The sequence below is a fragment of the Thermothelomyces heterothallicus genome (genome assembly GCF_042370625.1).
Source record: "Thermothelomyces heterothallicus CBS 202.75 unplaced genomic scaffold P884_scaffold_2, whole genome shotgun sequence".
Classification (NCBI taxonomy): Eukaryota; Fungi; Ascomycota; class Sordariomycetes; order Sordariales; family Chaetomiaceae; genus Thermothelomyces; species Thermothelomyces heterothallicus.
This window is the reverse complement of record NW_027192563.1, coordinates 733,532-760,983: the sequence shown is the minus strand read 5'-3', so window position 1 is coordinate 760,983 and position 27,452 is coordinate 733,532. Positions and strand designations below refer to the sequence as shown.

Sequence of the window (27,452 nt, the reverse complement as noted above, 5' to 3'; positions counted from 1 at the left end):
GCTTCCACACACGTGGTCGGCAACGTCTTCGATGGTTCCCGGGCCTAGGCTGTGAGATGACGACAGACAGAGGCGGCGCTTTGTTTCGGCGAGGGAAACGGCAACAGGGGATCGTGGTGCCCTAAATCACCCACAACCCCCATCGTCTTTCGCACGTTTACCTGGCGGTCCTGGGCGGGGTTTGGGTGCTATCTAGGTAGTTTCTGTTGTGCCCCATGATTCTGCTGGTACGCACCATCCCAGCATCGGCGCACTTCTTCTACCACCATGCAGGGTCGCGATTTGTTTGCATCGTTTCAGAACGCAGAGGTCTCCTTCAGCTTCTTTTTGTCTTCGTCATTCTCCTCTTTCTCCTCTGGAGGTGAACTCGAAACAGGCTATCGGCAGGGACAAGCGAGAGTTGTCGACAGCGGGGTAGATAATGACTACACAGTTGAATGTGAAATGCGGTCTGCCTTTATTTTCTGGATCATATACTCCATACTACCCTCCCGTGACGCGAAATGGTGATAAAATAAAACTTTTCCTGATCCGTAGAAAGTGGGTATCTTGTGTGTAGCAGCACTGAGCATGAATATCCCGGTACCTTCACTCACTCACTCACTCACTCCCCCCCTTACTCCTGCTCGTCGGTTCAATTCTTTGCATACGGAACCCTCCCTCGCCGGCTCGGGTGTATCGCTTCTTCCTCCCGCTGCTCCTGCGTCTTGCCGCCCACCGTCGCCGTGGCCGCCTTCTCATGCTTGGCCTCCTCTTCCTTCTGCATCCGGTGCGCCCGCTCCTCGTTGAGCTTGGCGTTCTTCTGCTTGATCTTCTCTAGGCGCGCTGCCGTCTTGCCACCTCCGCCAGCACTTTGTTTTTTGTGCCGAATTGTCAGCATTGATTTCACTGTTAAGACGCAGCAAAATTGGGGGAAGGAGAACGGGGGAAGGGTAAAAAGAGGTGATTGGAAGAGAGAAAAAACGTACGTCAGCTCGACATTGATCCGCCTCGGCGGCGACTTGCCGTCGTCGAACAGGGTGTGGTGGAACTTTTGCAGGCACGTCTTCATGCGGTCGTAGCCGCCAAACTCGACAAAGGCGATGCCGCGCGACTTGGTCGGGTCGTCGCGCCGCGTGAGCAGCCGGACCGACGTCGGCTGCAGCGTCGCAAAGTGCGCGCGCACGCTCTCGGCCGTCGCGGTGTAGGGCAGGTTGCCGACGAAGCAGATGAAGCGGGTATGCTTGCCGCTATTATTATTATTATTATTATTGTTGTTGTTGTTGTTGGTGGTGGTGGTGGTAGTGGTGGCGCCGTCGGCTTCTTTGTTGTTGTCGCCATTGCCGGTGGTTGTGGGCTGAGCGTCCTCGGTTGTCGCCTTCTTGTCCTTCTTGCTCTTCTTGTTCTTCTTCTTGGCCTTCTTTTCGCTGCTGTCGACGCCATTGACAGGTCCTTTGGCTTCCCGCTCTGGATCCGGTTTGGAGATCGCATCTTGGGCAGGCGTGGGCTCATTCGACTCTGAAGCGGCGCTGTCTACATCCTTGCTTTTGCTCTCCTCCTTCGTCTTCTTCTCCTCCTTTGCCTTCTTTTCCTTTTTGTCTTTCTTTTCCTTCTTGTCCTTCTTGTCCTTCTTGGGATCGGAGACTTCCTCGGACGCGGGAGGCTCGGGCTTAGTCTCCTTCACTCTCGAGCTCTTCTTGGTGACTTCGGCCTTGCCGTTGCTGTCAAGCTTGCTCTTCTTCACGGCCGGCTTGGCGTCGGAAGGGGTGTCAGCGACATCCTCGTCGGTGCGCTCTCTCTTCTTGGATGATTTGCCCATGGTCGGTTCCCCGATTGCGCAATGCAATCTTGAAGTCAAGGGGAAGGGAAAGCCCGTAGACAATGAATTGGGCGTCTGGCAACAAATAACTTGTTGACAGCCGAAAGACAAGCCAAAAAAAAAAAAAGGTATCTCTTCAGAGTACCCAGTCTGACCTCCCAAGTGTCCAGTTTATTTTTTTTCTGCCGGTCTAAAGGCGGGGAGCGCTTGGCGGACAAGCGAGCGATAAGGCCGGGCGGGGCAAGCACCATGCGGCCCATCGGCGACCCGTCTGTCAGTTAACAAGTTAACTTTTCATCGGCGGCTCGAGCCGAACGTGAAAGGCTCCAGCAACCCAAGGCACACAACATGAGTGGTGGAAACCCGGGGTCCACCAGCGTGCCCTGTCAGCGCTTGTCAGTGCTTTCTCCACAGTCTACACTACTTCCTTCCCGTCATTGTCCATCAAAAGATAACGAGCATCGCTGAACCTCTGTTGGGCAGAACATAATGCAATCCAAATGCTTGCAAAACTGGTCAGGAAACGATTTGTTACCTGGAAAGAGCATCTTGGAGCATCACCCACCGGTGCCTAAAATGTTGACTCGTTTCGAATATACAACTGTTTGTTGGGCTGAAGTAGTGCTAGGTACGGTGTAAGTAGCTGGGCCTCTTTCTCGAGCTGCATTCGCTGTTCTTGAGTAGCAGCGTCCCAACACTTCGAAACCGACGACGCTCTTCGATTTTAGGAATGGGAAGGGGCTTTTCTCTTTGCTCTTCGTTTAAGCAATTGTCTACCCTGGAAGATGAGGGAGCGTCTGCAACGTAGCGAACAAGCCGTGCCCGAGAGATGTTTTCCTCCTCCCCTTTCATGGGTTAAGGCAGGTAAGGCAAGGGACCTGGTGGGAAGAGCAATGCTAGAACAAGCAAGATTGGATCTGTACTACCGCAGCCCTCGAACTTCAAGCCTTCGCAGCCCAGGAATTGGGGAAGACACGACGTTGTTAGTGTTGTTTGCGCATTCCATAAAAAAACGTGGGTTAATTGTGAGTATTTTCAAGAAATGGGAAGGGAAAAGAAAAATAATGAAAGCGCCAACGATGGACTGGATGGATCACACCAAAGCGATGATGCCCAAGAGAAGTGCGGTGGAACGGACCAACGTCTCGTATCCACGACACTGCCAAAAACACAACCCAAAACTCGAACCGCTGATAACCCCAAAACGCCAGCTACAGTCACTCAAACCAATCCCCGAACCAAGTCAATGCCTACAGTCGTACACGACTTCCCGCCTGGACTGGACTCCGGTTCCCCGCCCCCCCCCCCCCCCCCCCCCCCCCCCCCCGGGGGAACCTAGGCCAGCGACGTCTTAGCGGTCTCCGTCTCGTCGTAAGATGGTGTCGTCTTGGCGGTCTCTGCCTCATCATAGGACGGGGGCGCATCCTGATACTCCATCAGGCCAGCCTTCTCCTCGGCAGCAGCGGCCTCGTTAAGAGAGACCTTGTGGCGGTGGCTACGGCTGGAGCGGCGACGGCGATGGTCAGCGCCACGGCGGCGGCGGCCTGACAGGGTGTTCCAAAGGGAGATTAGCACAGTGCCGACGGCCATGCCGATTCTAAAGTGATGTCAGCGAAAAGACAGAGCCACCAGAAAGGGAGGGAATAAAGAAAAAAAGGAAAAAAAGAAAAAGGAAAAGAAAAATTGATGAACATCGGGGAAAGAATACTCACAGGCTAATGCTCACGCCGGCCACGATGCCGATAAGCACGGGAAGCAGGATGTGTGAGGCCATATGCTTGAGGAGCTTCCCCCAGTGACGGTGCTCATAGGTCATGCGCCAGTTGTCGGCAGGCGGGTGATGATGGTGATGATGGTGATGGGGTCCGTGGTGAGGAAGGGTCTCGTCGAAGAGGGACGGGTGCTTGGCGGCGACGGGGCAGGGAGCGAACCCGTTGCTCCCGTCGAGCTTCTTCCGGGCGATCGCGAGCCACCTGAACAGCCTCATCAAGCATCCCTCCGGCTCGACGGCGGGAGGCGGCGCGAGAACCTCGGGCTGGACCTTTTCGATCCGGGAGATGAGCAAGCGGCCGTCGCGGTCCTTGATGAGCTTGAGGTTTAGGCTCGGGATGCCGTCGACGAAGGCGACGCCGACCTCGAGGATCTGGAGCTCCACCTCCACCAGCTCAAACTGCCCGTCCGCGTCCTGCATTGCTCAAACTGCCCGTCCGCGTCCTGCATTGGCGGGCTGACTTTCAAACCGAAGCCCAGGGCCTGAGGCTGGGGAGTAAGCCTGTGACGAAGCCTGCGGTGCTCGCCTTCGGGATAGCGCGGCTTATGCTCCTTCTTCCATTCGCGGTCGACGACTTGCGGCGCCGAGAGGATCCCTCCGGACATGCCTCTGGAGGGGTAGAGCTCGAAGCCGTTAACGAGAAGGCGGTCGTGGTCGGGCTGGCGGTCGATGGAGAAGACCATTTCGAGGTGACTCGGGCGATCGATCTTGAGCTGGACGGTCCGGCCACGTCGACCCCTCAGCAGGATCGGGCAACCGGGGCACTCGACGGCTACCGGGACGATCTGAGCCTCGGCGACTTGGGGGCCAATGCTTTCGATGGTGTTGGCGATGTGGATGTCGGTCTCACTGACTTCGGGAGGGATGAGGAATGCCTGGGCGGCGGGGAGAGCCAGGAGGCCCGCCGCAAGGGTGAGGGGCTTCAGCAGCATCGTGCTGATCCTGTGCGGCTGGCGGCCGGAAAAAAAAAGGCAGAAAGAAAAAAAAGAGTGGAATCAATCACTCAATGCGGGTTTGTGTGTCAACAACGGAAACGAAGGTCGACAGAAAGGAAGATGGGGAAAGTATTCCAGATGTCGTTTGAAAGTGTGGTGAAATGGGAACGTTGGCGTGAATCGAAGATGGTCGAACGAGAGTGGCCTCAGGTGGTCCTGTAGTCCGTTCATACCTTTAGCTCGTCTGTGTTGGCTTCCGGAGGTCCCGGTTCTGGGCGACCCCGAAGGCCAGATGGGACCCACCCAATGGCGTCAGCAGCCGAGGGGGGCCCCGGCCAGGACCAGCATGACAGGGAGAGAGCTCCAGCTGCAAGCGCCAGGACCAACAATGCACACGACCTCATTGCCCGATTTGAGATATGGTCACCGCCGCCAGAACAGGCACCACCGGTTTCTAGCGTCACATTCCCAAAACACAGTATACTATGTACACAGTTCAGTACGGACACACATCATACCGCAAGCCATTTCCAAAATAAGCTGTCACGTATCAAATGCCATAAGGAACTGATATTCACCATACAACTTGCACAATGCGCATTAATGTCTTCGGCTGTAGTTATGCATTGTACTGCACATACCGATCCGTAGGCCCATGGCGGCTCGCAAGAGCAATAGGGATGGGTCAGGGTGGGATGTTGATGGCCTGGGGGGGGTGGCCAGCACTGCCCTTGTTTCGGACTGTTGACAGAAACCCGAGTCCGAGGCGGTCCACCGGTAAAATGCCACCCACCTTCTCGCAACCGAAGGGGAACATGAAAGAGGCCACCGCAGTAATAAGCACTCGATGCCTGCCTTTATATAATCCCCTCGATCGTCTCTCTAGTGTTTGCTTCGCGCAGGTGACGATCGAGCTAGGTCCTACTTTTACGCAGTACATAGGTATGCACACGCTCGGCCACCGATTTACTGTGTAAATACACACCGATGTATGCCGCATTATCCCATCATTCCCCGCCCATCTAAACTCCTTCCGCCTCCACTGGAGGTGAACTGCCCCGTCTTCTTCCAAAAAAAAAAAAAAAAAAAAAAAAAAAAAAAAAAAAAAAAAAAAAAAAAAAAAAAATAGAGGGAACAAAAGAAGGAGACAAAGAAACGCCCGGCGCCTTGCGCTTGTGTCGGTGGGTAGCAACTAATATACAAGATTCAGAGGTATGAAAAGAAACAAAGATATGTAGCACGAAAATAGTCGCATCTCCAATGCGAATGGTGTGTCCCTTGAATCATCAGCATCATCCGCACCCCGTGGCAAACTCCCCAACCCCCCTTTTCTTTATCCTCGGTGATAGCACGTTTCTGGGTGTTGCGGCAACATCATCTGCAGCCCGTCCCATGCCCTATTTATTATTTAGCAAACACACGTACCCAAGATCATGTCAAGGCCGCCGCAAACCGCTTGCGTCGCCTTGGGAGGGGCTTGGATCCTTCATCATGAGGACCTATCCGCATGCGCGCAGTAATCGCTTCCGATGAAGCCCCCCTTGCTGCTACTGCTGCTGCTGATGCCGCCTCTCCTCCACCACCATCAGCACCACCCCCGCTGCCCCCGCCAACCTTGCCCAATCCCCCGCCCAGATCGATCGTAAATCCAACCAGATCCACGCTGCGCCCGCCTCCAAGCGTGACATTCCTCGCCGCCTCAAGATCCAAATTGCCGCCCAGGAATGTCTGCAGCCCTATCTGGGCCGTCTCGGCATCCGTCAGGCTGTCCTCCTGCAGGACGTACAGCACGGCCACCCGCGCAAAGTCGAGCACCTCCTCAGTCACGGCGAGGGTCGGCGTCGGTATGGGCGGTAATGCTGTGCCCGAGGATGGCATGGTCATGGTGGTCGTGTATTTGCTTGTGCTAGTCGCGGACGAGGACGGCCGTCTGCTGGTGGCGGTCGTCGTGATTGTCGTCGTGGTCGTTGTCGTTGGCCAGGAGCCGCTGAGCGTGAACGTGGTGAGCGGGGCGAGCACGACGGTGATGGTTATGTAGAGGACACCGTCGACAATTACGGCTGCGTCAACTGCATCTGAACCTCCGGTCCCGTCACCGTCACCGTCAGCTTGGGCTGCGGAGAGGGCCTTGTCTTGGCGCGCCGCGCGCCCGTCGAAGGTCACGAGGGCGTTTTGTGCTGCGCAGCTGAGGTCGTCGCTCTCGAGTTTGGAGATGACTCTGGTGGCGTTAAGTGGGATGGTGAAGTTGGTTTGCGCTTGGTTGAGAAGGCGGGGGATCGCGTTTCCAACGACAATGTTGCCGCCGTCGGACCCTGTAAGTCTGGTCGTCGTGCAACCCGCGTCGTCGACGGTGGTGCAGTCGGGGCCGGTAAACCCGTTGACACAGTCGCAGGAGCAGACTCCCTGGTTAACCACGTTCGTGCCCCCATTGGCGCATACCAGTTCTTGCCGGCATTGCTGAAGCTCCTTTTGCGTCTGGCTGGCCTTGTCTTGCTTGCGAACCACGAGGAACTCCACAGGGACAACCACCGCAGCGGCGACTAGACCGAGGATGGCAATCAGGAGCAAGATGAAACCCCAACGGGGAAGGCCACAGCATCTACGCCTTCCTTCCCTCATCGACGACCGCGAGTCGCTCGGAGGAACGGCCTCTTGTGACGTGTTGGGGTTGCGATTGACGTAAAGAGGGAGGGGCCATGACTGAACCTGCTCTCGGATGCTATCGCGGATGCTGCGGCGGCTGTTGGTCGTTGCCGGCTGTTGCGCGGGCGGAGGAAATGCAGCCAGCATGTCAGAGAGGCCTGACCGGTGCTTCTCCCTATCGTAGGCACGGTCCGGCATGTCGTCCAGATCGTCGAACCGGCTGGCCGGCCTCCGACCTTTCTCCAGGCTTGCGGCCAGTCTCGTGGCACGCCGGATGAGATCCGGAAGGCTTGTCAGGCTGCCCCTCGCCTCGGCCTTGCGCACGGCATCAATGTCCAAGCGCGGCGGTCGGCGTATCGCCGAGAACCGACTGTAGGACTGCGGCTCGGCCGCTGGGTTCGGTGAGGGCGTAGCTCGCGGGGAGGGGGTGGACGGGTCGTCGGCGCTGGCTGAGGCGTATGCATTGAGCATGGCATCTGGCGTCACGGCCGAGTCGATCGGCGACTTGGCCGCTCGTGGGATCGTGCCGGAAGAGCTCGAGTTCTCCACGTAACCTGTTCCATCCTGAAAAGGCCCCTGCACCGGCTGCGGCCCTGGCCGCTGCTGCTCGGGACCTGGCTGATCTGCTCCCCGGGAGGGCGGTGCGCTCACCAGCGTGGGTTTCGCCCTCTTCCCTATGCTTGCACTTCTCACCAGCCGGCTTTCCTCCGCATCATCGTCTCCATAGCCGGGCTCCTCCGCGATCGCTTCGCCGTAGATCGGGTCCGGAAAACCGGGGCTTGGGCCGGGTGACAGCGAACCCCAGTGCTCCGGCATTGCCGCGCTTGATGCGATCGAGTCATGGGACCGAGACCTTGGACTTTCCTCGGGGATCGGCGAGACGAAGGACGAGTTGGAGTAAAAGGAAGAAGCACCCCGTCTCGCCGACGGCGGCGGCCCGAGGTTGACACTCCTTCGTGGCGGCCCCGGCGGTACTTGCGCCGGGAGCGGAAAGTCGGGTATGGACCCCACCGACGAAAGGGTGGATGGCCGTGATACGCTCGATGGGGTCTCCGCCACCGCTAACAACTCCTGGCCGGACGACTCTGTTTCGGGTCGGGGTCTGTACTGGAAAACTGGCGTGTGTTCCTGCACTTTGGAAGCATCCAGAATCGAAGGCACTCGGCTCGGTCTCCGAGGTCTCTGAGGCGGTTGCGTGTTTCCCCCTGGCGGACGGAACGGCTCACCATCGACCTGAGGAGTAGGCACAATGATGGATTCCGGCAACGGCCATTGCGGGGCTGGCGACGGCCTCGATATCGAAACGCCTACCTGGCCGTCTTTCGTCTGTAAAGGGAAGGATGCTTTCGGGCGCACGTCCCGCGGGAGTCCGGTCGATGGTTTCGCGGCCGGCGGGCGGGGGCCGGATAGCCCAGCCATTTGAGGTTCTTCTGGTGGTATGGCGTCTCTCGAGAGGGCGGCGGCGGCGCGCTCCCTCGCCCTCTTGACGGATCCCAGCCCTGGTCGATCCATCCTGCTTCCATCTTGAGGATTCATCTAGTTAGGCTAGCCTGCACCGCGTCACATGCAAGAGCCCCCTCTAGTCCGTTCTCTCTCCTGGCAGGTGCGCGGATTATCCTCCCAACACTTGGCCGCGATCCGAGTGGCATAGGGTAGCATACGCCTGGCGGGGACAGTATCCTGGAGGCTGCTATTTAGGTTTGGACTTGAAGGTCGTTGTGGAGGAGCTCTGCTCTGTGCCCTCGGAGACCGCAGCGGTGCAGTAGCAGCGATTTCCTAGGCGCGTAGACTTGGACGGCAAGGTTGGGCAAGTGGCAAAGGCCGGCTTTACACCAAGGTCGCGGAGCCGGTGGGCGGTATCTGGTATGTATGCATGTATCCGCCGCCAAACAACGGACGAACGAACGGACGGACGGACGGATGGACGGACGAACGAACGACGGCAGACAATGCCGAAGAGGGGAATGATAATGAAAGGTAACCGGCGTGTAACACAGCGCCAGCTGGGTCGGCCAGCCCAAACACGAGAAAAAGAAAAGTGAATGACTTTGTGCAAACGGGGCCAATGACCTTCGACCGCGCGAAGGCAGGAGGCGGGCGAGGGCAGTTCGTCTGTCCTCTGAAGGAGAGAATGGTCAGCCAGCAAGCCTTGACAAAGAAAGAAGCAGCATCGAACTGGAGCAAGAGCAGAGAGGGCAGGGCCGCCGCGCGTGCAACATGGTTCCAGAAAAAGGGCTTCTGCCAGAAATGGCCAAATCAGGTTGACCGGACCATTGCGGATTCGAACGGGACGGTGGCTTCACCCGCGACAGCAGCAAGCGAGGGAACCCCTAAACAACCGGAACGCAGAAGGGGCCCGGCTCGGGGTGGCATCATGTCCATTTTGCGTTTCGACGACTGTGAACGGCACCCCTGTCGCCGCGGCACCGTGACATGGGCCGTTCCCCGCTCCCTGTTTTGCACGAAGCCACGCGCTGGGTCCTTGGCTGCGGAACAAGGATTGTATCTTTAACTCGAAACCGCGGGCACTTGGGTAAGAGACTGCTCGCGCAGTCGCGCAGCGTTGCTGTCCTCTGATCTTGACAATGTAGTCACCTGGAAAGACAAGAGAGACATGGCGGGGCGGCGGCAGGTCCGGTCGCAGGATGCAGTCCAGGGACGGTAGTAAACTCCGGTATTGGACAATGAAAGATTGCGACCCAGAGAGGTTGGGGGTTGCAGCGCAGGGGAGCCAGTGGAGAGGGTAGGGTATGGTGTCAAACTGAGCACGTACTATGTACGAGTAGAGACCGGGGTTTGCGCGGACAGTTCCCGTTTCAGATTGGCGGGAACGCGAAGGACCACGGGCAGAACTCAGCCAGCCAAACCCCAGCAGCCACACCAGTAGAGAGGGTTGGTGATCAGGAGGAGATCAAGCAGCGCTCTCGAGTGGCTTATTAGGGCGGCGTTGTAGAATTGTACCGGATGAAATTGAATAGTCCTGTGATCGCTACACCGGGGAGGCCGACGGCGTCGAGGAAGCGGGAGGGGGTTCGTAGAGGCAAAAAGCGCCAATACAGCAGGAAGATTTGGAAATCCAGCCGTGCCAAGCTCGGGAAAGAGGTAAACTGGCGATAACGAAGGAGGAAGATAATCAAGGAAAGAATAAGCAGCGTCTTGGTGCCAAACTCACGACTCGGGTTTGGAGCTAAGAGAGTTGCGCTCGAGAGATGTTCAAACGAAGACGAGGGCCTGCAGTGACCCGAGGTGCCCAAAAACCCACCGTGACGGACCAAATCCAGGAACAGAAAACTTCGGGATTGCGGCAAAAAAACGTCAGCGATGGAGGGGCTATGAGAGGCAGGACGAGAAGGAAGGCGCGAGTGTGATGTGATACAGGCCCCTTGCAGCCACGGTCGGAAAGCCAATCCCCCACATGTGTCGCGACTTACCAAGAGGATGGAAATGAAGGGAGCTCACCAAGGCGTAAAAGGCAGTGCTAAAGATGCGCTAGCGCTCGGACGCGAAGTAACTCAACCTCGACAGAGCGCGCAGCACGGATAGTAAGAGAACAGACTCTCTGTGGAGGTGCACATGCGTGCGGGGCACTTCCGTAGTCTCCACAACATAGCACAAGACCAGACTGCTCGCTGCTCGACCAGATGATGGCCAACTGACAGTTGGTTTAGGGTTTGATGACGAAACGAAGCAAGATTTTTTTGAGCTATGGCACCGCTAGATCCGCATTTACAACTAAGATCGACAAGGAAAAAAATAAATAAATAAATAAAAACTTGTTCCAAAAGGTATCTCTTCGTCCTTGGTTGTACGAGTAGGGCACCACATATCCTGTGTCCCGAGTGAGTGAGTAATGGGGACGGTGATGGAGGTTGCGGGATCCTCTTGCCACATCGAGGGAACGAGAAAGCTGCATCCATCGGGCTCGCTAGAATCGAGCGATGGAGGCGTAATGTGCATTACCAGTGTGATGCTGCCCCTGTTTCGTGTCTAAGCTTTCCGTATCTCCCCCGCCGCCACGACCGCCCCCCCCCCCCCACCAAAAAAAAAACATGTACGCACGTAGTTATATGCCTAAGGTACATACATACCAGGTAGGTATGTACTATGTAGAGCAGTGTCAACAACTGTATCCGCCTTTGGTGTACCAAGCACGTACGCCATGTCGGGCGCTCCGGGATGGTGACAGGCGCAGATGAAGTGCAATGAGTAAAGATTACGCCTAGGTTGAAGCAATAACTACCTCCGTACACATAGTGCAATGTAGTGTAGAATCGGGTTGGTGCGACTGGACTTCGCGGAACGTAGCGTCTACTTACAAGGCGTAAACCCGTGGTATTGCGAGCGTAGAATACAATACGCAGTACGGATTACATCCATCTGTACGGAGCACACCAAGACTGACAACAGTCCAGCATGGACCTGGTGCAAATCTGACGATACACTAGTGTAGTGACAAACGGCGGGTGGGTCGACACTAAATCGAAAACACTAGCGCACTTACTCACAGGACCCGCAATCCAGGGCAAGTGGGACAATTGGTTGCAGTGCGCTTGTGTGGGGTTCGGATCGATTTGAGACCCAATTCGGCAACTCTCGCCAGATTTAACAATATACAACTACTACAGGTAGGAAGTGTGTATGGTGTCTGAACACTTACCGGAGTCGAATGCGCAGAGATTCCGACGCAGATACGACAAAACATTTGTGGAGAGAACGGCGTGCGAGCTGATCTGCATGGTGCAGCCGGGTTACGCTTATATATGTATGACTTCATATGAGTGTATATACATACATACATTACTTCATTAATATACGATCTGTATACAACATACCTACAGTACGCGTCGTATGCTAATATCCACCCAAAAAGCCCTCCGATGAGTTCCTGCACAGCCTCTTTAGTGGTTTTATGATTCGCTTCCCTCCAGGATCGATCAGATCCAACTGCATGTACGGGTTACATATATGGCTCATTCGTCGGCGGGCCGGGTCGAGCTTAGATGGTGCCTACCTAACTACCCGACACTGAGAAAACGAAAGCTTTAAAAGCAGTTGAATCAAGCATTTTTTCTCGTTTGTTCGACGTGGTTGGAACAGCAGCAGCAGCAGCAGCAGCAGCAGCAGCAGCAGCAGCATCAGCAGCAACAACAAAACAACGACGGCGACAGCCGTGACTAGACCTGCGGCTGTCCATTCTTACAGCAAAGCAACAGCACCTCTGAGGAAGCGCATGATGCGGTCATTGAAGTGCTGAGATGAGCTAGACTCATTCCTGACACCTTTGCGGTATAGAGCATCGCAGGAGATTGTGATGTACAGGCATGTGCTAGAGAGCCACCCCCCGGCACCCTTCAACAAAATATCCTATACATGAGTTGTCGACTGCTAAGCTCGGAGTTGCGTCCTTTAGAGCCAGCCACCCTTCTCCGGTTGTCCCACAGCGCACTCGACCAACGGAGGTCGGCATGGAGGGACGGTGACACGCACCTAGGGAAACCGAGACGTAAAGGCTCCGGGATAGGGAGGCGTAGGATGCGCCGTAACGACGAGGCGATGAGCCGCCATTGGCGCCATATTGCGGTATCATCCTGCAACGGGCAAGCGTGTCAGTTGCGTGGTGGCGTCAGCAATCCCGCCTTCGCATTCCGTTCGTTGCCACGTACGGCATGCGGAAACCACCACTAATCAAATTGGTCAGGCAACAACATGGCTGAACAAGGCTGCAACCAACCGAAAAAAAAAAACCTCGGGCCCGGACGCTCAAAAGAATAAAAGTCAATGTGAAGAGGCGGTGCGCTAGAATGTATCCCAACAAACTCCTCGCCGTCCCGAGCTTGTACCCATCATAATGAGGCATGTCAATAGATCATTCGTCGTTTCGTAGCTCATGTCTGGTCCCTCCGGACGGACAGAGGGACCTGCGAACCCCGCCCCCCCCCCCAACGAAATAGAGGAAGAGGAAGGCGAGCTCATAAAATGGCACACTTTTCCTTCCGTTTCCTCCTGCGGTGTCTCTTGGCGACCGGGTCGTCTGCTCGCGAAGGATGCGAGTCGTCACGCAGGTCGTCGTGCTTGTCATCCCGCCGTAGCATCTGCCGGCAAAGGTCAATGAAGACCTCGTCGACGTTGGCTGGGGTAGAACACATCCTTGTCAGCCTCACGTCTGGGCCGCCGGTACGCTGAGGTCACACCTACTTCGTGTCCTGGCGCTAGCCTCGTAGTAGGGCGCGTTCCAGCGCTGGGATAGCGAGAAGGCCTTGGCACGATCCACCGCACGTTGCTCCTCCAGGTCGGCCTTGTTGCCGACAATGACTATCGGGATGTCCTCGTCATCCTTGACGCGGATGATGTCGTCACGGAGCATCTCGAGCTCCTCGAACGACGTCTTGGACGCAATACTAAACACCAAGAGGAATCCATGCCCTGTTTTCATGTAGAGATCTCGCATGGCAACTTAAGGCGGCGTAGGCGGCGTCGGCGGCGTCAGCGGTGTAATCGAGAGAGCTTTAGACGGCAGATTCAACCTACCAAATTGCTCTGTGCCAGCCGTGTCGAGGCTGAGCCCATGTTAGTCATATACTTTCCACATCAGTCATACGCAATATCCCCCGTCGTCTGGCTTACATCTCCAACACTACTTGCCGGCCCTAGGAAAGAGCAGGTCAGCAGGTCAATGTAACATACTTGTGTGCATGCAGACCCCACTTACATCGACGGCCCTCTGTGTCCTGTACGAGTCCTCGATAGTGGGATCGTAGGCCTCAATCCACTCATTGTGGACAAACTGGGCTGTTTACATCCAGAAACCGCCGTTAGTTGTTGTCGAGGGGTTGAAAAGAGGGTCCTCCCCCCAATGTGGGGAGGGATGGGGTTGAGCAAGCACGCACCAGTCAAGCAGCTCTTCCCAACGCCACCTTAAGTAAGCAGGAACGAGGGTCAGCAGATGCTGCACGTGGACGGGAAGCTCTTGGCAGGGAGAAAAGGTTTCACTTCCTCCGTCCGGAAAGTCGGAGCGGACGCACCTGCACCCAGGACGACCACGTTGAATTCCCGGCTGTGTGTGGTAGAAGAGGTCGGTTAGCATGCTGTTGGGCCTTCCGGGTTGTGGGAAGGGCGCCAGGGAAACAAGGCAGCAAGTGCATTCCACTCTGGAGTGTGCTGAAAAGGAAAGGACGGGGGGGTTGGATTGACAGGCCCAGTCCATCAGGCGGAACTGGGAAAATTCTGGAGATTGTAACAATGAGAGTAAGAGGATTCAACTCACCAAGGTTGGGAACTGTATTTGGACGGCATTGTTCTCCGCCCAAAAAGACTCGATCCACTCTCTGAACCGATGGTCGCTCCCTACCAATGGCGCTTTGTCGGCTCGCACCTCGAATCTCCTTTCCCGTCCTCCTTTCTTCGCCAGGTCGTTGCGCAAAGCCCACACCTTCACGGGACGCCGAAAGGGCGGATGTTGGCGGTCACCAAGCCAAAGGTTTCTACATCCAGAAGGGCCGCCTTGCGGGAACTCGGGGCCTTTTTGGGACGGGTGGGGAGGAAAGGGATGGTGGACTCTGGAGGAAGGAGGATGGTGAGATGTGTGTGATCAATGAGTCCCCCTGCCGGAGCCCAGATTTTTTGCGACCCCTGAGCCCAGAGGCCTTCGATGAGCGGCGCCGCTGGGGACCGATGAAAATTGGGGGCTGTCGAGCGAAGCCGGGGTCGACAGGGGGGCGTTGACAAGCGCGGAGGAATGGGATTCGCAGGCGCAGCCGGAGCGGCGGTTTTAGCGGGGGAACCGTAGGAAATCGACAAGCGAGCGGCTGATGGAAGGTCGCCGATTGCCGGCTGCACCGTGCGCGAGGATGGTGGGAATTGTATGGTGGGAATTGTATGGTGGGAATTGTATGGTGGGAATTGGATGGCGATCGCCGGGGCGATGTTGTATGTGCGCCTCTGCAGCCTCGAGATGAACCGGTGTACGTGCGTATGTGTGTGTACGTGTGTGTCTGCACGCGCATGTGGACTGCGCTGTGCAGGATCACACCACAGGTCGCGTCGTGGAGCAAGGAGACGAATGCAATTCGACCCAGAGAACTTGCTGCAACAAGTTGGTGCTGAAATGCCCCCCAGCAACGTAACCAAGTGCGGCCAATGGGATCGGGGCCCAAGCTGTTACTGGCCCGAGCGAATCCGGAGCCGCGGTGCTGGCGGACGCGGGGCGATGGAGAAGCCGGGCCCGTGACTGGTCGGTGGTTATTGGTCCGATCAGGAACCTGACGGCCGCGGATCGAAACCCAGACGATCTAGGCCCTTTCGTGTTGGAAGAACTGGGTTTGGAAATCAAGGATTCACAATAAGCTTGTGTCCTGATGAAAAGCCAGAACGAAACTACGAAACTATTCTGAGTACGCGTATTTACTGCAGAGATACCGTACTAGATGTGCGAGCAAACATAAACACACGACAACAAGCGCAACTTGCGGAGGTGCAGCTACGGTGATTCGGCTCCATCGAGATGTCTCGGAGGGCAGAATCGCCATTTTTGCTTTTCCGGTTCTGCGACCCCCACGGGCGAGTCTTCCAGGGCAGATACGCAACAGTGGCAATTGAAGATCGCTTGACGACAGCTCAACCCAGTGGATAGGCTGGGGCGGGGAAGGAAGGCTCAGTCAGATATTGGATGGGATGAGGAATAACTGTGAATAAAGCCGTTCGCTCTCTGCAACGAGATGTACGGATTATATAGATAGAAACGTGCACACAGTACAATATCTACACTGCGTGCACGGTGCTCAATACACATCCCTGAAGAGCAGGTTCAACCAATTTACTTGTCATCCTGTGCGGGCCCCTCTGCTTTCAACCAACGACAGCGTGATTTGATGCAACTATCTCTGGGGCTTGTCGCCGCACGGCAATGTTGGATGCACGCATTCACAGAAATATGCAGGAACATTACATGTAAGGGCCTGGACCTGCAGTTACCCAGGTATGTATGCACATACATACATACTTAATTACATACCAATACCCTTAGGCAGACAGCAGCCACAAACATCAGGCAGCCTCTTGGATTTGAGACCTTTGGTGTAGACCCGATCGGTCGTCGCCCTTTCCAGTCTCTTGCATGGTAACGATGTCTATCGTCTTATCCAATCGCTCCATTTCCGGCCCAGTCATCCACACTGGCAACATTCGAAGGGATGAGTACTACACCATCGAACTTAGTGAGGAAGCAATCACCAAGGCCCAAGGGCCACTTTCTGGTTGGTCATCGGAAACTTTTTGGCATCACCGCGACCCCCGTCCTCGGCCGCCAACAGGCTGGGCAGGTAGTAGTTTCACGGGGATACGATTAGGCGCGCCGAATTCGCCTCCTGCGAGAAGCAAGCCTGACGCCACTGGCAGTACAAGATAGTTTCCGCAGGGACGATCGAAAACCGTTTACTCTGGGATGTTACCATCCGCGCCACCGATCTTAGGTATTTACTAGAGTAGCCTGATGTTTCCATCCACCCCCCATACACTAGCCTCGGACGGCAGGGTTTTATGATGGGCTTGCTGCGGATTTAATAATAGACATATTGCGGGTTACTCTGTCCAATCAGCCAACCAGAGCCACCCACCACGACTGTTCCGGTAGTTATACAACAGAGGGATGCGTGGGGGTTTGCAGTCTTCTCTAGGGTTCGATGTTTCTCCATTCGCGACTCGTCTTTGTCAGTGTTCACTTGCTGTTGACAGACTGAGATCATGCCAAGTTGGGCAATAGGAGACGAAGCCGTGTTGTGCTGAAGCTCGTATCATGACATGTATCCTCCTCCCCCTGATGGGCATGCGAGGGTTTTCGTGCGGCCCGACCTAATGCCGGGCCCCCTTTACCCCTGACTACCATCCGTCCAGCTTCGGCCCAACCTATGCGCGTTCATCCATTCCATCATCGCTTTTGCTTGGCTTCCAATTCCAATCAAGCAAGGGTCCCTTCCTTTCGGCGAATTTGAACGGGATGCCTCGCATCTCATGTTCTGCGGCAACATCATCGAAAGTCTTTCCTTCGGCCGCGGCAGCCTTCCGGATTCTTCGTGTACGTGCCAACCACACCAAATGAGAAAGGAAGATGCCGATCTCGAGGACACAGCTAGTCCCACCCTGTCAGGAGGTCGCGGCAATGATAGGCAATCTCGGACGGTTCGACTCACCATACGATGTAGAGAACACCCCCGAGAACATCAAAGCTATTTTGAGCAACTGCGATATGCATCAGCTCATCCCCGGCCATGGTAACGCCAAAGAACCGAGGTAGAAAATACCTAGTGCCATGAGGGAGAAGAATGCCCCAGAGCAGTCCATGCCAAGAAACACCTAGGATTGTCAGCGAGATCCCTGCCTCGAAGCTGTGTTTGGTGTGCTCACCCAGTTGATGCCGATGACTCTCCCTCTCCGCTTCCAAATCTCGCCGTACGGCGGCAGCAGGCCGGCCGCGAGCAGGATAGCAGCGATTATTCCCACAACCATTACCGGCGTCCCATTGCCTCGGTCATACAAGGGCTTCTACCGTCAGACTCGCGGGCTCACGCCAGGGAGGAAGACAGGATCTCACCCTCAGCGTCAGTATCAATGCGGCCTCGGCTCCGGCAAACACAGCAGCCACGGCACAGGCCAAGAGAGAGGCTTTCCATGCCGGCCACTGGCTGTCTCCTGTCAGCAATCCCATCTCCGTCTCTGTCTCTCTGAACCTTGTCGAGGTATCGTGAGTACTCACTTATGGTACAGCAGTATCTGTGCCCAAGCGACGAGGCACAGAGCCATGAAGATCTGGGGTTGGACCTGAAGGGGGATGTTGAAGTTTTGAGCGACCGCGTATACTCCAAAGGGAAGACCACCTGCGGCAGACGGACAGAGTCAGGACTCGCACCCGCCAGGAGGGCAAGGGATGGTAGGATGCGGAGCACTCACACAAGGCCCAGAGAAACATCATCGAGCCCGGCAGACCTTCGGTCTTCTTTGTCCGCCAGTTGGTCCATATCTGAGGGATGAGCTGGATGCACCACAACCTAGAGGATTGCGGACGAGTAAGAAGGTTAGTAAGTACACAAGCAGCCAGGTCTCACGGCGGTGGCACCTCACACTTGAATCCGGTATTGACTCAGTAAACTTTTGCCAAAGAAAATTGGAGAGGTTGCGGCTCACCTGTGCCGATAGTCTAGAATGGAAGCGAGGGGTCGTTAGGTGGCTGAACTGCTGATTGATGAGAAGGGGCAGAGGTAGCAGTGGGGAAACTTACTCCTAAAACATTGGCGGCCTATTAAAAAGTATCAAATAACATTCTAGTCAGCGCAATTGATCTGAACAAGCGGCCGCAGACTTTGTCCGTTCATACAACTGGGATATCTGTCTGGGGCGCCATAGCCTTCGATGGGAGAGCCCAGCTGTTGAGTCGGGTGAGGCCCGCACCTCGGCGGCTGAGGAGGCTTGTTCGACTTGCTGCGTTGAATCCCAAGGTAATCAACAATATTGTAAACAGCTGGGAAAAAAAAAAAATAAATAAATCCCGGCTCGTGAGAGACAAAAACAAAGATGATAAGTACTTCTTCCGAGGTGGTGATTGCAGAGTGCTGCCCCCCCCCCCCCCCCGCACGGCTGCATGTTAGCTTGGAAGTGTACCGCACCCGCTCGGTCATGGAAGATTGTACTTCTTCTGTTGATAAAGTCCTGGCCTGTCTTTTTATCCCTAATAGAAAAGCTTGTTTCGCAGGAGAGAAACCGACTTTATGAGTTGAGACGATACGCTCTGTTGTGTGACAATCAAGATTTTGGGCCCTGAATTCTTGCGTAGGCCAACACTGATGATTGAGAGAGCGTGTAGGCAGGGAGGCAAGAAGAAGGTCGAGTCAAGTTGCCCAGACCAGACCTTCGATCTCGAATGCTGCGCACTGTGCATCTTACTGCCGGAGGCATAGCCATGGCACCCAATTCTACGCTAGAGTCCACCTCGTTGTGTGGGATCTGGCGGGGAAACACAGTACCAATTTGATCAAAATTCAGCATGACACTGTGCATTCCAAGAAATTTCTGTACTGTACAAGTGTGAGAGAGCAGCGTAGTCTGCATACATTCTTCATCGTCCACAGACGAGCAGCACGATTTCACTCTTCAAAGGACCTTCAACATTTCCATATTGATACCATAAATCTCTAATTATAGACAACCAACGTCGACAAGACCGGGATCCAGGAGCCTTTGTGCCTACTCGCAAAGATAAGCCGAGATATTCCAAGAGACAGTTCTGAGCCGGCCGCAACCATCAATCATCTGGTGTCCGCTCGTAACTCTCAACACAATTGCAACCATGGCAACGGTGGAAAACGCGAAAAAGCGGAGGCTACAAGATGACGAAAAGCCGCGCAAGAAGCACAAGAAGCACAAGAAGGTGCGCGAGGACGAAGCAGACCTGGACGTGGAGGCTGGCTTGAACAGGGCCTTTGAGCGGATGGACGGGCAGCTCCTCGCAGACCACCTGGCCCAAAAGATACGCCGTTTCGGCACGGACTTGAGCCCAATCGAGCTCTCGGATCTGTACATCTCTGGTAAGCACGAAATACCTCGGAGGTCTTGCCGCACCCCTTATATATTATTATGTCTTCGACCGGACCGTGGACGTGCGAATGCTGATGGACAATGACAATGCGCGGCGATGGGCTGTAGCCAACTGCATCCGGGACAGCACGTCATGGGAGAAGCCGCGGTCCCTGGAGAACCTACCAGAGTTCCTCGAGACCTTCTCAAGAGAGTCTGAGAAACTCGACGAGGCGCCGAAGAAGGCCGGGTCGCCACACACCATCATCGTCGCGGGTGCCGGTCTCCGGGCAGCGGACCTGGTGAGGTACGGGGTCCCAGTCTGGCGCCAGGGCATGCGACTTTCTTGAACCGGACCGCTGACGCCGACGTTACAGGGCGGTGAGGAAGTTTCAGAAAAAGGGCAATACGGTGGCAAAACTGGTGAGCAGGTCTTCCGTAAAGTCAGCGATGGGTTTGTATCGCAAAACAAAAAGTTAACCGGGCGCGAATCTTAGTTTGCCAAGCACTTCAAGCTCGAAGAGCAGGTTTCTTTCCTTCAAAAGAGCCGCACCGGCATTGCAGTCGGCACGCCTCAGCGGTTGATTGACTTGATCGAGAACGGTACGTTATGCCCGCTTCTACAAGACGATAGTCCTCCCTCTACTCACTCGGCCTTAGGTGCTCTATCTATCAAGGACTTGAAAAGGATCGTTGTCGACGCCTCACATATAGACCAGAAAAAGCGAGGTATTGCGGATATGAGGGAAACAATGTTGCCCCTTGCGAAGCTGCTGTGCAGGAAGGATCTCAAGGAGAGGTATGAAGACGACGACACAAGCAAGCACGTCGACTTGCTCTTTTATTAGACATCTGGAAAAGTTACGGGCACAATCGGTCTTGTAGACCCTAGATACCACTGGAGTTTTATGGCCATAAGTGTTCGCGCCATCTTCCCTTTCCCCCTTTAGTCGCCAGATCGCTCTGGATTTGTCTCCTCCGCGAGTATTCCGTATAGCTCGCGGTATCCTCAGATGCGGGCTCAAAGCGCTCAGAGCAAAAGTAATGGTCTATAAGGCACGGCTGCAGTAACAACATAGCTCGGGAAACAGGTTCATCTCTTATTCACCTCAGCCACATGGGGGATCCAGGCAACTCAGTTCAGTTTGACACAATTTTGCGATCTAGTTTGTAGAGCTGCGAACCGGGTTTAGCCCAACCGGCACAGTTCAGAAAGCCAGCTGAACGAAGACTTCGGCCCTGGTGTTGTTTTCTCCCGCGTATCGAGCACGCTCGTCTTACCGAGCAGAAAGCTCCAAGAGAGGTGCGTACCACCACGGGAGGTGAAGACAAGACAACTCCTTGCCACCGAGATTGTTCCGTGTCTGATTGAACACTGTTAGCCAAGCGCGCTCGTAACTAAGTTCATGTTATGGTGCGCAATGATGGCAGGTTGTTTGTCGTGGTGTTCAGAATATGTAAGAATTGACTATCACGTGTCCGACAGATATAGCCGCCCCGGCGAAAGGGGGCCACCTGAACGGAATCAATCGCAAATTACTCTCATCATTACGACGGCGAGGCGTAGTGGAGGTGCTTCGGGGAGGGAAAGAAGAAGAGATATGAACGTACCTAATGCGTGGCAACCTGTTTTTGCTTGGAGGGTCGAAGGCAGGGCGCAACACAAGAGACATCCGACAAGCGCCAGTCCGAACTTCAACCTACCTCGATTCTCGCCTCAACTGCATCGCGAGTGCTAATGAAGAAAACACTTTTAATCGGAAGAGTTGACCCCCTCCCCCCCTTCCTCCGACTGATCGCTCATAACTGTTGAGCTTTCGCGGAAACCATGACTTGTGCACGTCTGGCCCGGAATACGCAGTATGAACCAAGGTGATGTGGTTTAGTTTGTGGTTGAAGAGGAAAATTTTGGCAGGCATGGGTTTTATGGGTGGTAATGTGGATAATTCTGGAAGCTGCTTATGTCAGCAATGCCTCCGGTGGTGTCTTCCACAAGAATGTACCTATGTACCTTAGGTACCTCAGGTATGTACAGAAGACGGAAGTACCTCCGTCAGGTACTTACTGAGATTGTTGTTTATCGTTCCTTCCTGAGAATGCTGTGGATGCATGGGCAGACTTTTCCGGTCTGACCTTTCCCTAGGGAGGAGTTTTGACTTGTTCACTTCAAATACCACGTTCGAGCATCCCTTGCAATGTAGCCAACACACAGTGCGGAGAGAGAGCATGTTCCTGTCTCGGGTTGAACACCATAAATTGTTGAGCTGCCTGCGAAAGGTAAACTATTTGAGACATCGATAAATTCCCCTTTCTCATGTTCCACGACAGCAAGACTACAATTGAGACGAACTCGAGACGGAAGAGTGAAACCCCTTACGCATACAGCGAGGGAAGTCCCATTGGGGGGGGTTGTTAAGAGAAGAAATTCGCACCGCACGCTCCGACGTGGGACTGCCTCGCAACTCGAGGCCCCGGAACCCCAAACTGCTTGGGACTCTCTCAGCCGCGACATTCCTGAGGATGCTTTCAACTTAGGACTATCCAGCATCATGAGATACACTTTGCCTGCCCCGCCTTCCCGTCTGGCGACATGCTGCAAGATGGCACTGCGCGCACCCTCGCCCCCGCCCACGCCCAATCCTCCTTCCGGATTTCCCTCTGCTTCGTAATACCCGCTCTAGCAGGCCGTTCCGCAATATCCACAGAGCCGGCCCTCGAGCACCCAAACTTCCAGCCCCTTGCTGGCACAGGTTGGGCAGCGGACGCCGGGCATCGTCTGGAACGAGCACGTCAGCGGTGTCATCTCTCATGTCATCTATACGGCGATCCTCCTCTCCCTCTCCGGACTCCGCCATGTGAGCGAGTACCGGTGTGTATGTATGTTGTCTTGATGTTTCTGTGGTTTGTTTCGTTGGGCGAGGAGGCGCGACTTTGGCGCCTTTGGCTTACCCCTAGCGCTCTCTTTGATTCGGACATTGTCGGGCTGTCCTGGAAGAGGACGGAGTTTTCTGTACGTGTGTGTCTGGGAATCGCTCAACAGCCGATGGTGACGCTTGTCTTCGATGTATTTCGCCGGACGGGGTGTTCACTATAGTGAAACGAGTGGGAGGAAACCGGCTAGGTTCAACGGGGTGTGGGGTGTGTATATGGTTTTGCTCCCATCGAGCCTCCAAAGGTCCTCGCGGGGATCGTTGACTTGGACATGACCCAGGATCAAGACGGGAATGCGGGATGGGTGCCTCGGTAGATATGAGTGCCGGCTGACCTTCCCGTGGCCTGTTTCGTACGTTTGTAGCAACGAACCGATCTCGGCTTCGAACGGTGTCGTCGGCTGCAGTGTCCGCTGTTGCCATCGTCCATCGTCTATCGGCAGCAGGCAGCAGGCAGCAGGCAGGACACGGAAGGGCCGAACGACCCGGCTCTTGGCTTTGGTTGATAATTTCCCGTGTGAGCCTCCCTCTGGCGCCGAACGGGAGAGTTCCTCCTATCGAGTCATCGAGATGATGGCAGATCGTGGCCCATTTTCCTGCAGCTGACACCAAGGTAAAGAACACCGGCCAATGCTTGAAACAAACGATAACTCACACGGAAAGAAGGCTAATCCGCAACGGCAAGGTCGCATTTCCCCACTGCTCTCCTCGGGCCCGACTATGCGCTTCGGGAGAGATGTAAGTCGCAGTCGGGCCGAGGGAACATCCAAACGGTAAACAACACATCGGAGCCACGTACGTACAAGACTACCATCCCACTATCATCTCGCAGGCCGCCCGGGATCTTTGCTTCCACCAATAGCAAAACCACACACATTCGGAAGTTGAACAGGCTAGCGGGGTCCTCATCCACGACCCAACAGAAGGACAAAAAAAAATGAGACGTATCAGAAATCACATCACAAAGTCAGGCCATCGTACAAGCCACAGCCGAAAACGGGCCGGGACTTTTCTTTCCCTCTCTCTGTTTCCTTTTGTTCTTTTTCTTTTCTTTTCTTTTCTTTTCTTCCATAAGTCGCACACGGTTACTTTTCTAATCCGTATATATACGTAGCTACCTAGGTATACATCCACCCAAAAGAAGGCCGCGTAACGCGGCAGCGTTTGCTGTGCACCCAACCCATCAGTGAGACCCAACCCGCGGGCTTCCCGCCGCCTCTGCCGTCCCGCCCACTGCACGAGCGATCTCCCGATGTGAGAAGTGTCACCTTATCCTATTCAGCTCTCATGCGCCTCCCCTCTCTTGAACTCCCCCACCCAACCCTCCTTCTTCATTCTCCCTACTTGGCCCATCCCATTACACATGCAAGCTAATTTAGTGCCGTGTACATATACAGCTCTACATCATTTACTTCCTAGATAGAGTGTAGTGTAGTCTGCAATTCTTGGTTGCTGTTGCCGCGAAAAACACACAGCCAAGACCCCCCCCCTTTATCGACTCTGTATACCCCCGAACATTCCTGCATGTGTTACTTGATGCAATCTAGTAAAGGGTTGGCACTCCCAATGGCATTATAGAACTCATTGCATCAAATCGAATAAGACCAAAAAAAAATGTAACCGAGTTCTGATAGACTCGGGCACGTGATGCGGATAATCAGCAAGAGAGTGCGACGGCGGAGCAAACGCAAGATGCAAACACCAACAACGTGTGCCCGCACCCAAAGAGACAGGTGATCATGGGATCATGGCAAACAGATTCTTGCTCCAATAATTTCAGAGGGCTCTAAGGGTCGTGTTACCAGACTCACTTAGAGACAAACTTTCTTCCGCTCGGCCGTTAGTTACGTCGGGCAGGGTTGGACGAGAGGCAGGCCTGGCATTTTCTAGAAACCTTGCCTGGGTTGACAGAGAAAGAGGAGAACACAATGGAGAAGGGAAGGAAGAAGGAGAAGAAGAAAAAGCAGGGCAGAAAAAAAGTCCGCTATATTGGGTATCCTTGCAAATCCAGCCGAAAAAAAAAATACGTGACCTCCCGCCTGTAAGTGCTGAAAAAAGAGAATCAAGACCATGCGCTACCGGCGCCCCTTCTACCCCCAAATTTCCAACAAGATGAAAGTGCTCGATCCAAGAGTGTTGTTCTGTGCTGCCAACCAACCAAAAAAAAAAAAAAAAAGCCCGTCTGTCCACCTGTTTAACGGCGCGCGAACCGACCTTCCGATGTATATATGTTCCACGAGTGAAAGCCCGAGTCAGCCTGTACGACCTATGGTGCGGCCCCCCCCTTTTTTTTTAAAAAAAAAAAAAGAGAGAGAGAGAGAGAGAGAGAGAGAGATAATGAAGCGGCATAAAAGATGCCAGTCTAAGCAGCAACCAAGAAGCCGACCCGAAAACTCGCCAGTGTACGGCAGTAGTTTCCCATCTCCAAAGGGAATACGTCGCAATCTTCTTTTATTAGTCCTTCAAAACCTTGTTGATCTTGACAAACAACTTGCCGTCGCAAGGCCGACGAGTGACCGGGTGATAGAGATCAAGACAGCGGTATCCTTGCCGAAGGCGGTCTAGGCGAATGCAAGCCCAGGCAACGAGGTCGCTTCCAAAATTGCTCGAGCTATCAGCAACTTTGAATCTGTGCATGGGGTCTCATGTCAGTATAGCCATTCGTCGTCACCCCCTAGGGGAGACACCAAAGGGAGAGGGCAGCGAGAAGTCAGAACTCACCTCACAAAACTGATCTCCTCCATGACTCCTTTCACGCCCAGGAAGTCCAGACTCTTGGCGTTCTGCCCCCAGTCCGGATGTTCCGTCCTCGCGGCCGCCGTCTCTCTCGTAAGGGATTTTTGAGGCTTGTCGACATGCAGCTCCACCTTGACTTTGGGCCGGAACTTCCTGTCGCTCGTGATGCCAAACCCACTGCTCTTCCTCCGATCGCCGGGGAGTGGCAAGAACTGGCCGGCGAGCACGGTGATTTGCAGGTCGAGGGTGCGGTGGTGGGACACACTCCCGGCCGTGCTGGTGTTGGTGGATGTCTCGGTAAGCGCGCCGTCGCCGAGCAGCGCGGGGGGTTTGAGGACCCAGCCGTTGGTGCCCGCAAACATGGCATCGTTGAGCATCATGGGATCGTCGGTCTTTTGCCAGTTCATGGCGACCATCTGCACGCCCCGGCGCCAGCAGAAGCTCGGATCCGGGTTGCTGCTGTCAAAGCGCAGGCCCTTGGGGTAGATGCGCATGAAGAAATCCCGGTTGTGCTTGAGGACCTTGTGCAGCTTCGACTCGTCTTCGACCAGGGACAGGAAACTGCCTTCGTTGATGCTAAAGATGTGACTGGGCGATTCGCAGCTGCTGAGCGAGTTCTCGTCCACGTAATGCTCGCTGTGGGTGTAGATGGCGAGCTCGGCGAGGGCTTCGCAGATGGGCGGTTTGCCATTCAGGGTTGGGATCGTGATGCTGCGTCCCCTCTCCACGTCGCCCACGGCCCGGCTGTCGTCCAGACGCTTCACTTTGATCAAGATCTTTTCGTACAGCTCCTCTAGCCGGGGCTGCCGCTGAGTCGGGTCACAGGCGTCAAAGTGCCTATCCAGTAACAGCTCTCCCCATTCCTCCTTCATGATGTCTACCATGACCTCTTGTTGTTCCCTGTCCGCGCCTACCTCGAGGCTGACGATGATCGGGAGCCGGTTGTCCTCAAACGCACTCTCTCGAATGGCCCGGCAGACCTCCCGAAAACCTACGGTGGAGGTCATTGTGCCGTGATGGTGGACTACCGGCTCGACTCTCTGATTCGACCTGCTGGACGAGTCTCTGGACTTTTCGAGGCGGTCGTCGCCCAGGTCTTTTGGATCCAGCGTGGTGCTACTCTCCCTCGGATCCAATGGCGGGAAAGCGGTCTGGACGGCGCTCGGACTGCGGCTGTGATGCCGGCTCACTTTGGCGCCGAGCTTTTCCCCGGCGAAGCGCGGGAGGGAGCTAGAAGAGAAATGTCTCTTATGTCCCGGATTCGGGGACCGAGATGGCGTCCGGGGAGCGGCCCCGTTCCAGACATCAATCTCGATACAGCGGCACCCGTTCCTCAGTACCTGTGGCCGCGTGTCAGCAGTGGTCCCCCGCGTGCTGCGGACCGGTGATGACACTCACCGCGCGGTAAGCATCAGCAGAACTCCTCGAGGACAGTTGATTGCCCTCGAGGTAAGTGTTGTGGCTGCTGCTTATGAAGTAGTGACTTATCGGATGTGTGGCATCCACCTCCTCCTGTCGGCTCTCTCCTGCTGCGCGCCAGGCCGATTCATTCTGGCTCCAAAGCCAGAAGAACTCGTCGAACTTGACATCTCGGCGGTCCTTAGAATCGAGGTCAAACTGTTCGACGCCCTGGGTCTCCCTGAGAAAGGCATTGAGTTTCTCGCGCGACAAGAGTCGGTCGTCGTTCCGGATCTCGTCGTAGACGTGCCTGACGTGCCTCTTGACGCTCTCGTGAAAGCTCGACGATATGTGGACACCAATGAGGGTTTTGACGTTGCAGGCGAGTGCTGCGACAATCACCTCTCGCATGACATTTCTCCCGTGAACAGGCGAGCCGAACCCAAAGGTCGTCATTCGGCGGAAGAAACTCGACTTCTCCTCCTTTCGGAACTACCAGAGCAGCAGGGTCAGCTGTTGCCGTGCCCAGGGCCGAGACCCTACCGATTTGAAGCGCGCGAGGCACTCTGGGGACTGCGTACCTTGAAGCACACCATTGCGTTGGTCGATCAAGTGCTGCTCCGACGTGGTCAAGCTGGAGTGGGTTTGGGTACCGCAGCCTCGCGGTTGGCGTTTTTTTT

General features: G+C 55.1%; 8 protein-coding genes across 8 annotated transcripts; 2 read left to right on the top strand and 6 right to left on the bottom strand.

Moving 5' to 3' along the window:
- Positions 1–448: 448 nt before the first annotated feature.
- Positions 449–1,923, bottom strand: P884DRAFT_254741 (uncharacterized protein). Its single transcript, XM_069440918.1, has 2 exons — positions 969–1,923; positions 449–851 (listed from the first exon to the last, which is right to left on the bottom strand). Exons 1-2 carry the CDS (start codon positions 1,796–1,798, stop codon positions 635–637), a joined length of 1,047 nt encoding a protein of 348 aa, XP_069301062.1. The 5' UTR covers positions 1,799–1,923; the 3' UTR covers positions 449–634.
- Positions 1,924–3,117: 1,194 nt separating this feature from the next.
- On the bottom strand, positions 3,118–4,689 carry P884DRAFT_289390 (uncharacterized protein). Its single transcript, XM_069443994.1, has 3 exons — positions 4,031–4,689; positions 3,511–3,983; positions 3,118–3,395 (listed from the first exon to the last, which is right to left on the bottom strand). The coding sequence occupies exons 1-3, from the start codon at positions 4,499–4,501 to the stop codon at positions 3,134–3,136; spliced, it is 1,206 nt and encodes a 401-aa protein (XP_069301061.1). The 5' UTR covers positions 4,502–4,689; the 3' UTR covers positions 3,118–3,133.
- Positions 4,690–6,094: 1,405 nt separating this feature from the next.
- P884DRAFT_168560 (uncharacterized protein) lies at positions 6,095–8,566 on the bottom strand (the record flags this gene model as incomplete). Its single annotated transcript, XM_069437294.1, has 1 exon — positions 6,095–8,566. A coding segment is annotated over one exon (2,472 nt), but the record flags the coding sequence as incomplete, so codon positions are not given.
- Positions 8,567–13,116: 4,550 nt separating this feature from the next.
- On the bottom strand, positions 13,117–14,440 carry P884DRAFT_191142 (ras family-domain-containing protein; the record flags this gene model as incomplete). Its single annotated transcript, XM_069437573.1, has 8 exons — positions 13,117–13,277; positions 13,343–13,600; positions 13,676–13,704; positions 13,772–13,794; positions 13,857–13,936; positions 14,035–14,061; positions 14,170–14,201; positions 14,412–14,440. The coding sequence occupies 8 exons, from the start codon at positions 14,438–14,440 to the stop codon at positions 13,117–13,119; spliced, it is 639 nt and encodes a 212-aa protein (XP_069301059.1).
- Positions 14,167–15,049, top strand: P884DRAFT_254732 (uncharacterized protein). Its single transcript, XM_069440917.1, has 2 exons — positions 14,167–14,201; positions 14,412–15,049. The coding sequence occupies exon 2, from the start codon at positions 14,498–14,500 to the stop codon at positions 14,867–14,869; it is 372 nt and encodes a 123-aa protein (XP_069301058.1). The 5' UTR covers positions 14,167–14,201; positions 14,412–14,497; the 3' UTR covers positions 14,870–15,049.
- Positions 15,050–17,047: 1,998 nt separating this feature from the next.
- P884DRAFT_266711 (PQ loop repeat-domain-containing protein) lies at positions 17,048–18,778 on the bottom strand (the record flags this gene model as incomplete). Its single annotated transcript, XM_069442048.1, has 11 exons — positions 17,048–17,270; positions 17,332–17,380; positions 17,443–17,494; positions 17,546–17,683; positions 17,733–17,862; positions 17,895–18,015; positions 18,089–18,186; positions 18,323–18,335; positions 18,417–18,434; positions 18,513–18,656; positions 18,721–18,778. 11 exons carry the CDS (start codon positions 18,776–18,778, stop codon positions 17,048–17,050), a joined length of 1,044 nt encoding a protein of 347 aa, XP_069301057.1.
- Positions 18,779–19,481: 703 nt separating this feature from the next.
- On the top strand, positions 19,482–20,556 carry P884DRAFT_191601 (U3-containing 90S pre-ribosomal complex subunit-domain containing protein; the record flags this gene model as incomplete). The annotated part of the gene is made up of 5 exons (XM_069437599.1): positions 19,482–19,719; positions 19,838–20,015; positions 20,086–20,131; positions 20,206–20,311; positions 20,369–20,556. 5 exons carry the CDS (start codon positions 19,482–19,484, stop codon positions 20,554–20,556), a joined length of 756 nt encoding a protein of 251 aa, XP_069301056.1.
- Positions 20,557–24,948: 4,392 nt separating this feature from the next.
- On the bottom strand, positions 24,949–27,437 carry P884DRAFT_216481 (PLC-like phosphodiesterase). Its single transcript, XM_069439313.1, has 3 exons — positions 26,773–27,437; positions 25,360–26,714; positions 24,949–25,267 (listed from the first exon to the last, which is right to left on the bottom strand). Exons 1-3 carry the CDS (start codon positions 27,226–27,228, stop codon positions 25,093–25,095), a joined length of 1,986 nt encoding a protein of 661 aa, XP_069301055.1. The 5' UTR covers positions 27,229–27,437; the 3' UTR covers positions 24,949–25,092.
- Positions 27,438–27,452: the final 15 nt, after the last annotated feature.

Excerpts from the sequence above, each read along its gene's own strand:
- P884DRAFT_254741 (XM_069440918.1), bottom strand. The coding sequence starts at position 1,798 with ATGGGCAAATCATCCAAGAAGAGAGAGCGCACCGACGAGGATGTCGCT. Across the intron at positions 852-968 it reads CGGATCAATGTCGAGCTGAC|TGCTGGCGGAGGTGGCAAGA; the intron begins GTACGTTTTTTC and ends CAAAAAACAAAG.
- P884DRAFT_289390 (XM_069443994.1), bottom strand. The coding sequence starts at position 4,501 with ATGCTGCTGAAGCCCCTCACCCTTGCGGCGGGCCTCCTGGCTCTCCCC. Across the intron at positions 3,984-4,030 it reads CCCTGGGCTTCGGTTTGAAA|GACGCGGACGGGCAGTTTGA; the intron begins GTCAGCCCGCCA and ends TGAGCAATGCAG. Across the intron at positions 3,396-3,510 it reads GCCGGCGTGAGCATTAGCCT|AATCGGCATGGCCGTCGGCA; the intron begins GTGAGTATTCTT and ends ACATCACTTTAG.
- P884DRAFT_254732 (XM_069440917.1), top strand. The coding sequence starts at position 14,498 with ATGGCGCTTTGTCGGCTCGCACCTCGAATCTCCTTTCCCGTCCTCCTT.
- P884DRAFT_216481 (XM_069439313.1), bottom strand. The coding sequence starts at position 27,228 with ATGACGACCTTTGGGTTCGGCTCGCCTGTTCACGGGAGAAATGTCATG. Across the intron at positions 26,715-26,772 it reads CTGCTGATGCTTACCGCGCG|GTACTGAGGAACGGGTGCCG; the intron begins GTGAGTGTCATC and ends ACGCGGCCACAG. Across the intron at positions 25,268-25,359 it reads GAGGAGATCAGTTTTGTGAG|ATTCAAAGTTGCTGATAGCT; the intron begins GTGAGTTCTGAC and ends CCCCATGCACAG.